Source organism: Octopus bimaculoides, chromosome 11 (assembly GCF_046866305.1).
Source record: "Octopus bimaculoides isolate indiv1 chromosome 11, ASM4686630v1, whole genome shotgun sequence".
Taxonomy (NCBI): domain Eukaryota; kingdom Metazoa; phylum Mollusca; class Cephalopoda; order Octopoda; family Octopodidae; genus Octopus; species Octopus bimaculoides.
The window spans coordinates 67,842,554-67,852,553 of NC_142938.1; the positions used below are offsets into that span (position 1 = coordinate 67,842,554).

At 37.0% G+C, this 10,000-nt stretch overlaps 1 protein-coding gene across 1 annotated transcript in view; it reads right to left on the reverse strand.

The window, feature by feature from the left end:
- Window positions 1–10,000, reverse strand: part of LOC106870967 (calmodulin-lysine N-methyltransferase) — a 105,460-nt gene that overhangs the window by 2,728 nt on the left and 92,732 nt on the right. The window contains exons 9-10 of the mRNA XM_014917214.3: window positions 9,901–9,964; window positions 5,165–5,293 (exon numbers count right to left, since the gene is read on the reverse strand). Of these exons, the coding sequence (XP_014772700.1) occupies window positions 5,165–5,293; window positions 9,901–9,964 (193 nt within the window). The remainder of the gene's footprint in view (window positions 1–5,164; window positions 5,294–9,900; window positions 9,965–10,000) is intronic.

The window sequence follows — 10,000 nt, forward strand, 5'->3', positions numbered from 1 at the left end:
AATATATAATATATTATACACACACATTCATAAATATATGTATGTGTATGTATATATATATGAGATAAAAATCAACATGTCAACACATTAATAGGATAATCTTATTCTATTAGCTCATTGGAATGCTGAGTTAGTCGGAAGCAAAGATACATATGTGTGTATGTGAGAAAGAGAAAGTGTGAACATATGTGTGTGTATGCATGTATATATCATAATCATCATCATTTTTGTGTCCACTTTTCTGTGCTCACATAAGTAAGAAGGAATTTGTTGAGGTAAGTTCTTTTACAGCTGGATACCTTTCCTGTAACCAATCCTAACTGGTTTTCTAGCAAGGTAATATTTTCCCATAGCTAGACACGTTTTTCACAGAAGACTGGAACTGAACAACCCTGTTAGTATAATGGGGTCTAGATGAAGGTATGCACAAACCCTAACCCTAACTCTAACCCTAACCCTAACACTCCAAGAAGGAGGCCTTCCCAGTGAGCGTTTGTTGGCTTGGTTACATTTACATCAAATGTAGATAATTCAGGTACATAATTTAGTAGAAGGGAACACAATCTCTGAATTGATGGCAATGTTACAAAAATAAAGAAATGTAACTGAATCTGTGACTCAAGAAATGTGAAGTAATTACACATGAGATTTTTAGATGAGAAAATGTAGAAGGCTGGCAGAATCATTAGCACGCTGGGCAAAATGCTTAGCGTCTGTCTTTACATTCTGAGTTCAGATTCCGCCAAGGTCGATTTTGCCTTTCATCCTTTCAGGGTTGATAAAGTAAATACCAGTTGCGTACTGGGGGTCAATCTAATCGACTGCCCCTTCCCCCACTCCCCAAAAATTTCGGGCCTTATGCCTAGAGTAGAAAAGATGAGAAAATGTGGGTTAGTAATTTCTTACACTATTGGATAATTTAAACTGAGGTAAAGAGCTGAATCAAGACTGATCACAAACTCACTCCACGAGACAAGTCTACTTTTATATTAAATCTTTAATAAAATCTTTAATAAAATCTTTAATAATCAAATATACTCATGTTTGTTAGATGCAAAAAAAAAAAAAAAAATGAAGTCTCATGGCTCAGTGTTTACAGTGTTGGGCTCACAATCATGAGGTAGTGAGTTCAATTCTTGGATTGGGCTGTGTGTTTTTGAGCAAAACACTTTATTTCACATAACTCCAGTTCACTCAGCTATAGAAATGAATTGCAACATCATTGGTGTCAAGCTGTATTGATCTTTGCCTTTCCCTTGGATAGCATCAGTGGCATGGAGGGGGCAGGCTGGTATGTATGGGTGACTGCTGGTCTTCCATAAACAGCCTTGCCTGGACTTGTGCCTGGGAAGGGAACCTTCTAGATTCAACCCCATGGTCATTCATGACCGAAGAGGGTCTTTACCTTTTTTACCCTGTTAGGTGCAAAACTGAAACTTACTTTTTTAGTAAAAATCTAGAATTTACTTGATATCACATGTTAAAATCAACACTGGGTTTTCAAGAATAAAAACATCAGCGTTAATAACAAATCAACCACAAGCATGGCTGTGTGGTTTGAAAGTTTGCTCCTCAAGCAAGTGGTCTTCGGTTCAGTTCCACTGTGTGGCATCTTGGTCAAGTGTCTTCTACTATAGTTCTAGACTAATGAAAGTTTTATGAGTGGATTTGGAAGATGAAAACTGAAAGAAGCCCATTGTATGTGTGTATGTGTGTATGTTTGTGTATAGATGTGTGTGAGTATGTGTATTTGTGCTTTGATGTCTTGACAATGTGTGACAGTTGTAATTGAGTCTCGCTGTTGTACAAGCAGTGTCATTCATTTCCAGTTTTCAATGAAAACACGTTTGGTCATGGGGAAATATGATTTTGCTTGGAAACAGGTGTGGTTTGGTGAGAGGAAGGGCATGAAGCCATAAAAATTCTACCTCAACAAATTTCATCTGAACCATGCTAACATGGAAAAGTGGACACTAAAACAACGATGAATATTAGAATTTGAAGGTAATATCTTGTATGCTGATGAAGTTAAAGAAATATCTTTTACTAGTGTTGTTATGTGTTTTCAGTTCAGTATAATTCACCTCTGTATAATTATCTCCTCAAAGTGACACATAATTACATTATTTAATAAAAACTGACAACCTTAAAGCAAATTTTTGTCAGGTTATTGTCTTCAGGTGTAAACTGTGAATCAGTGGCCAATAACAACATCTCAGTATTTATATTACAAAGTCACACTCTGTTTAAAGTTGTGAAAGTTCCATCGTCGTCATTGTTATAATTAAGGTGAGCTAGCAGAACTGTTAGCATGGCAACCAAAATGCTTAGTGACATTTCTTTTGGCTTCATGTTTTAAGTTCAAATTCCAATGAAGTTGACTTTGCCTTTCATCCTTTTGGAGGTCGATAAAATATATTAACATAATTAACTAACCTCCTGCCACAAAACTTCAGGCTTTGTGCCTGTAGTAGAAAGGATTATTATTTCTATTTTTTTAAAAATCCAAATGACAATATTTTTTTTATTACATCTTTCCCTTCTTCACATGATTTCTCACACAATTACACATGGCACACCTTTCACAGTCTTCTTTTGTGTGGAGATTGCTCAAAATTTGTTTCCTGACACACCTGTGAAATATCGTCAATTTGTATATCTGGCTGACATCATTGTTATCATCACTGTCATCATTTAACATCTGTATTCCATGCTAGCATGGGTTTGCTGGTTCAACTGGAACTGGCAAACCAGAGGACTTCACCAAGCTCCTCTGTCTGCTTCAGCATAGTTTCTATGGTTGGCTGCCCTTCTTGACACCAGCCACTTTACAGAATGTACTGGGTGCCTTTTATATGGCACCAGCACCAATGAGGTCACCAAATAACTGACAAGACAAGATCCCTCAACTTGGGGAGAAGAAGTAGTGCTGAGGAAGCTGGCTTTGTGGTAGGTGATGAGAGTTTAAAGTATCATTGAGGAGCCGCAACAGGTTATCTTGCTATAGAGGAGATACATGGATACTGTGGTTGTGGTTTTATAATTTCTCTGCATGAAAATGAAATCCAAAGGAAATAGGAAATATATGGTAACATTTACCATATATTTACCAGGTGCAGGTATGGCTTTGTGATAAGAAGCTTGTTTCCCAGTCATATGGTTCTGGGTTCAGTCCCACTGCATGGCACCTTGAGCAAGTGTCTTCTACTATAGTCGTGAGTGGATTTGGTAGATGGAAACTGAAAGAAGCCCATCATATATATGTATATATCTTTCTCTCTCTCTCTCTCTATATATATATATATATGTGTGTGTGTGCGTGTGTGTGTGTGTGTGTGTGTGTGTGTGTGTGTGTGTGTGTGTGTGTGTGTGTGTGTGTGTGTGTCTTTGTGTCTGTGTTCCCCCACTACCACTGCTTGACAACTGGTGCTGGTGTGTTTACATCCCCATAACTTAGTGGTTTGGCGAAAGAGACCAACAGAATAAGCACCAGACTTTAAAAAAAAAAAAAAAAATTAGTACTGGGGTCAATACAGTCAACTAAAAATTCTTCATGCAGTGCCCCAGTATGGCCACAGTCTAATGACTGAAACAAGTAAAACAAAAACAAAAAAAAAAAGAATTTACACAGAAAACTTTTGAAACCAGAGAAAAGACAAATTATAGTGTTACATCAAGTGAGTTTTGTGTTTTAGAGAAATGAATCGCTGCTAGTGTAACAATATTTTAGATTCAGGTTATAAAGTTCAGACCTTAAACTAATACTGGTTTCAAGTTTGGCATTAGACCAGTAATTTTGGAGGAGGGGCTAAGTCAATTAAATCGACCCCAGTACTCATTTTATCGACCCTGAGCAGTTAAAAGGCAAAGTTAATTTTTACTCAGAACATTAACAAAATATTTGAGCGAGGTCGTTGCCAGTGCCGCTGGACTGACTCCTGTGCAGGTACCATGTAAAAAACACCACTTGAGCATGGCCGTTGCCAGTATCGTGTGACTGGCCCTCATGCCGGTGGCACGTAAAAGCACCCACTACACTCTTGGAGTGGTTGGTGTTAGGAAGGGCATCCAGCTGTAGAAACTCTGCCAGATCAGATTGGAGCCTGGTGCTGCCATCTGGTTCGCCAGTCCTCAGTCAAATCGTCCAACCCATGCTAGCATGGAAAGCAGACGTTAAACGATGATGATGATGATAAAGATGGACAAAATACAGCTTAGCATTTCACCCGACATGCTAATGATACTGCCAGCTTGTTGCCTTAACCTAAACACTAACATCAATACAACAGTCAACTTCATTAGTTTAATCTCCAAGCTTGGTTTAAAAATTCAACTGTTACTGGATCTTTTTTAAAACGGGGGCCACATTTTTCATTAACGAAACACTTTGAAACTTGGAACACTGGTAGAATGTGTCATATAAAACATCTTTTTCTCTTAGTCTTCTTAAAAAAAAAAGAAATCCATAAGTTATTCCATGTTAAAGTTGTCGTATTTCTGTAATTTCAACCAATCACTGACGTCCATTCAGCCGATATACATTAAGTGCCGACTACATAAACAAACTATTCTGAAACAATTAACCCTAACCCTAGGGTTAGGGTTAGGGTTAGGGTTAAAGCAAATTTAAAATGAAAAAAGCAAATAAAACGAAGGTATGGAGATTAAATACGCTTTACATCGCTTAATCAGCCAAAGGAGTAAATGTAAACAACTGAATACTTGTCAGTGATTGGTTGAAATTATCGAAATAAGACAATTTTTTACATGAAATAAATTCGAATACAAAAATATTTTTCTGTTCTATAACGCAAAATAGATAAGTATACGAAGTTTGAAAGTCTTTCCGTACCAAAAACACTACGTAAAACATTAATGAAAAATGTGGCCCCCGTTTTAAAATAGATCCCTGTTACTTGAGTATATACAGTGATTTATTTGATGCCAAGGATGTTCTTAAAAGGACACTATCAAGTAGAACCTAGAAGATCCCTCTAGCTATCTCCTACTGGCAAGTGGTACTAGCCAGCCAATGCTCCCTCTATTGGAAGATATTTGATCCATGAAGTCTATCATAGATGTTGAGGACAGACCAGCCTGATCCTATGCCTGCTAGGAGAGAAATAGAGGAAAGTGTTTAAGGTTAGAAACGAGTCTAACTTACCTCCAGATGACGATTCCACACATCATCATCATACCTCTCTGCTACAGAACAAAGAAATACAGAAGACGCTAAGTGAAGAAATTCATTAAAACTGTTTTTTCGGGTTGGAGCAAAGACAAGGGCTTCTCCCTAGAAAGACAAGAAGGAAAAAATCATGTATATATTATGTAGAATATAGTAATATTCAAAGAAAGTAGAACCACTTTGATAATTTTAGAATGTTCAAGAGTTATAAATGTCATGTTATTAGAAGCCATCTATTGACTGGGTATGAAGCATTTTAGCACAGCCATTTTGGTGCTGCCTATTTAGTGTTGCCCTTTTGGTACCACCTATTTTGGCGCCATTGATTCAATACTAACTTATTTTGAAATCAGACATTTTAATGTTTCTCTCATTCTCTTTTCACCTCTCTTTCTGTTTATGTGCATGAGCATCTAAATCATGTTTGTATGTATGTATAATGTCTCTCTTTCTCTCTCTCACACTCTTTTTCTCTATTCTTTGTATGTGTATATTTCTGTATGCATGTAGGGATAGATAGATAGATAGAGAGATAGAGAGATAGATAGATATATAGATAGATAGATAGATAGAAAGATAGATAGATAGATAGATAGATAGATAGATAGATAGATAGAGAGATAGAGAGATAGATAGATAGATAGATAGAAAGATAGATAGATAGATAGATATCTTTTTATTATAGCCACACAGGGCTAAATACAGAAAATGGACAAATTACAAAGTAGAGCTTTTGGGGGGGGGGATGATTTGGATCAAAAGGGATCGCGGGAAGAAAAAAAAAAACAAAAAAAAAACGTGGGGGGGGCGATCAATAGGGATCGTGTATCACAGTCGATGTAAAAAAACGGGGAACAGATTAGGTTTATCCGTGGAGAGAAAAGCCTACGGAAAAGACCACGGTCACCTCAGGCTTTTTTTTTTAAAGGTACATGAAAGTAAGTACCTTCTCTCTTTTTGTCTCTTTTTGTTACAAGTCTATGCTTAAAATGGTGTCGTCTTTCATTCTTACCATTCTTGCCACATTTACCCATTTTTTATTGAAACTTTCATTCGACAACACCTTCCTCTCTATCCTCATCCTCCTTTTCAAGTGGTACTTGAAAAAGTTGACGAGGGATTGACCAGAGAGGAAAGTGTTTGTTTGTAGACCTTTCAAACGCGTCCACCACACGCATTCTTTTGCCATAGCTATCAGTGTTACAAAAACCGTTTTTCCTTCCCGTTTAAAAGATAGATAGATAGATAGATTGATAGATAGAGAGATAGATAGAGAGATAGATAGATAGATAGATAGATAGATAGATAGATAGATAGATGAATGGATGGATGGATGGATGGATGGATGGATAGATAGATAGATAGAAAGAGGGAGAGAGAGAGAAAAGGAGGATCCCCCCCTTCCTATTCACCATTCATTTATTTATATATTTATTTAGTCCTTTACCATTGTATTGGAATGGGTTTAAGGATGGTGACCTCTTCAAAAAAAAAAAAAACAGGTGCAGCGTGGTCATCACTGGAAGTCTTTTTGTTTCCTTTCTCTCTTCCCCTCTTTTTTTCTTTCCTTTAAAAATATGTAAATGTGTTTGCTTCTTGTGCTAAAGTGTACTGTTGCTAAAACAGGTTGAATGTCCAGTCAGCCACATCAAATAGTCAGTGCCCAGAAAGCTGCATTCAATTATTTCATTTTGTTATAAACTGTGAAGGAGTTGAACCTATAACTCCAAAAGGAATTGGTGAGATATTTTTCATTTTTAGTTTTAGAACGTCTTTGTTGCTATTAATATTGATGGTATCCATTAGGTTGAATGGAGATTATTGTGGAAGATTTCTATATGGCTGGATGCTCTTCCTGTTACCAAACCTTACCTGTTTCCAAGCAAAGCAATATTTTCCCATGGGGAGACACGGTTTTGCAGAATATTGGTAATGCATGACATTCATCTACAACAATCATATGATGTGAAGACAAGGAGACACTAACATACATACACACACACACACTCATGCATACATACATACATACATACATACATGCATGCATGTATGTATACAGGTGTGTCTTTGTATACAGTCTCTGTCTATCAAATCCACTCACAAAGCTTTGGTTGGCCTTTGGTTAGTAGAAGACACTTACCCAGGGTGCCTTATGGTTGAAAAGCAAACCTACTACACAGTGGTACCTGCATCATAATAGAGGCTTTATTTGTTGTTTGCACTAACTTCTCACAGCAAACTGGTTTTCTGGAGTCACTTGTGCCAAAATCCTTGCAATAATGGCTGTTTCCTTTCTAAACCTCAGTTAGCTTTCATAGAGTAAAAATAAAAAAATTTTCATCTTGGACAGAATATTGCCAGTGCTGCTGATATCTGTGCAGCAGGACAATGGTTTGGGTCTTTAAGTCTCTGGTCCTCCCGTCCTGCTCTATAGTTGTGAGATTTGGACACTGCCTAAGGCCCTTAGGAGCCACCTGATCTCTTTTGTTACCAAGACACTTTGCAAGATTATGGGTTACCATTGGTCAGATTTTGTATCCAACCAATGATTTTACTGAGAAACTGGGATGCATCCTGTTGCTTGTATGATTCAGGAGCACCAGCTCAGACTGTTTGGCCACGTTGCTTGATTCTCCATGCTAGACTCTGCTTCGTATGTTCTCTTTGCTGAGGGTCCAACTGGGTTGATGGCTTGCATTGGTCAACCACAAGCCACATGGTCACGGCAGATGAGGAAGTATGTTGAGGAGATGGGCACTGACTGAGAAGTTGCTTGGTGGGTCACCTAGGAAGACCCAGGAATGTACCAACAAATGGTGACTGCAGCAATGCACTGAAATGGTGCATGTCCCCACATCTGACCTGACAGAATATGAAGACAACTTTGTATGTGAGACTTGTTATCTGCCTCACCTGCCTAAATGAGGAGAGTTACTATCAATATGTTGGCACTCCGTCGCTTACGATGTCGAGGGTTCCAGTTGATCCGATCAACGGAACAGCCTGCTCGTGAAATTAACGTGCAAGTGGCTGAGCACTCCACAGACCACAGACACGTGTACCCTTAACGTAGTTCTCGGGGATATTCAGCGTGACACAGAGTGTGACAAGGCTGACCCTTTGAATTACAGGCACAACAGAAACAGGAAGTAAGAGTGAGAGAAGGTTGTGGTGAAAGAGTACAGCAAGGTTCGCCACCATCCCCTGCTGGAGCCTTGTGGAGCTTTAGGTGTTTTCGCTTAATAAACACTCACAACACCCGGTCTGGGAATCAAAACCGCGATCCTATGACCGCGAGTCCGCTGCCCTAACCACTGGGCCATTGCGCCTCCACACTATCAATATGAGATATCAGTATTGTTTGTAACCATGTTGTATCAAGATAAATTAAAGATAAGAAAGAGTTAAATAATTGTTTTTAAACTGACTTAAATCTAGCTATTTATTTACAAGTTTATTTATATTTGTTTATATATTTTTCCAAGGTCAATTTGTATTTACCAGATGTACTGGTTTGGCAAGAAGTTTTGTCTGAGAATGTGAGCAGAAACTGAAACAATCGCAGCATGGATAAGCCATTTAAAATACACATACATACATCACACTATTTCTACTCAATACACTTTCCTATACATTCACCTTTTCTGCTCTCCTATCCTATTCTGTCTCATATTCACCTTGTACCAGGACCTCACATTTCTTTCTTTCTTTCTTTCTTTCTTTCTTTCTTTCTTTCTCCCTACCTATATTTCTATCTATCCATCTCCATTGTCAATGGAACTTCACCCAAAAAACAAAAACAATGTTCTCTTCTCCTAAGCCCCCCCGCCCACAAAAAAAACATCTGTTTTATATAAATGAACAAGCTGTTTGTATATTCACAAAATTTTATTTGACAAATTCAAGAAATGAAGGAAAGCGCCAATAATAATGAAGAAATAAAAAGATTTTTTTCCAAAATTCCGACGACTTTTTTTCTCAATATTCAGTTTCTGTACATTACACCTAACACTCTATACATACATACATATATATATATATATATATATATATATATGATGATGATGAGGTATATATATATGTATGCAATATATATATATATATATATATATATATATATATATATATATATATATGTACGTATAAAAGAAATGAAAACCAAATCGATAAATTGAACAATTAAATAATTTAATCATTAAATGATAAATTCAGTTCAGTTTAATTATTTTATACAAACAGATGACACATCTCATAAAGTACAGCTGTTTCCACTTCATTTATAAAACAAAGTTTTTCAAGAATAACAAAATCCTGTTTAAATATATAATGAGGTTTCATCATTATATATATATGGGAGAATTTACGAAAAAAACAACAGACAAAGACAGATGGTGTAAACAACAAATGGATATATTAGTTTAACGCTCGGGAATAGAGAAATATATATATATGAATGACAAGCTTCCTTTAATTACTGTCTTCTAGATCCACTTACAAAGCATTGATTGGACCAGGGCTATAGAAGAACACCCTTGTCCCAAGATGCCACATAGTGGAACTGAGCCAGAAATCATGTGTTTGGGAAGCAAACATCATAACACAACACATCTATGCCTGCACCTCTTTATTACCTTATCTTTATTTGCACCACTGCTGGGTAAATCTATCTTATTTCATTGAGATTAGGAGGATTAAGTCAAAATAATACTTACACCTGGTTTCAGTAAATAATTAATGGTATCAATCAAATCGAGCCGAGCTTCTTCAAAGAACAGACTAGAATGGCAAAAATGAAGAAAACTTAAAATGCAA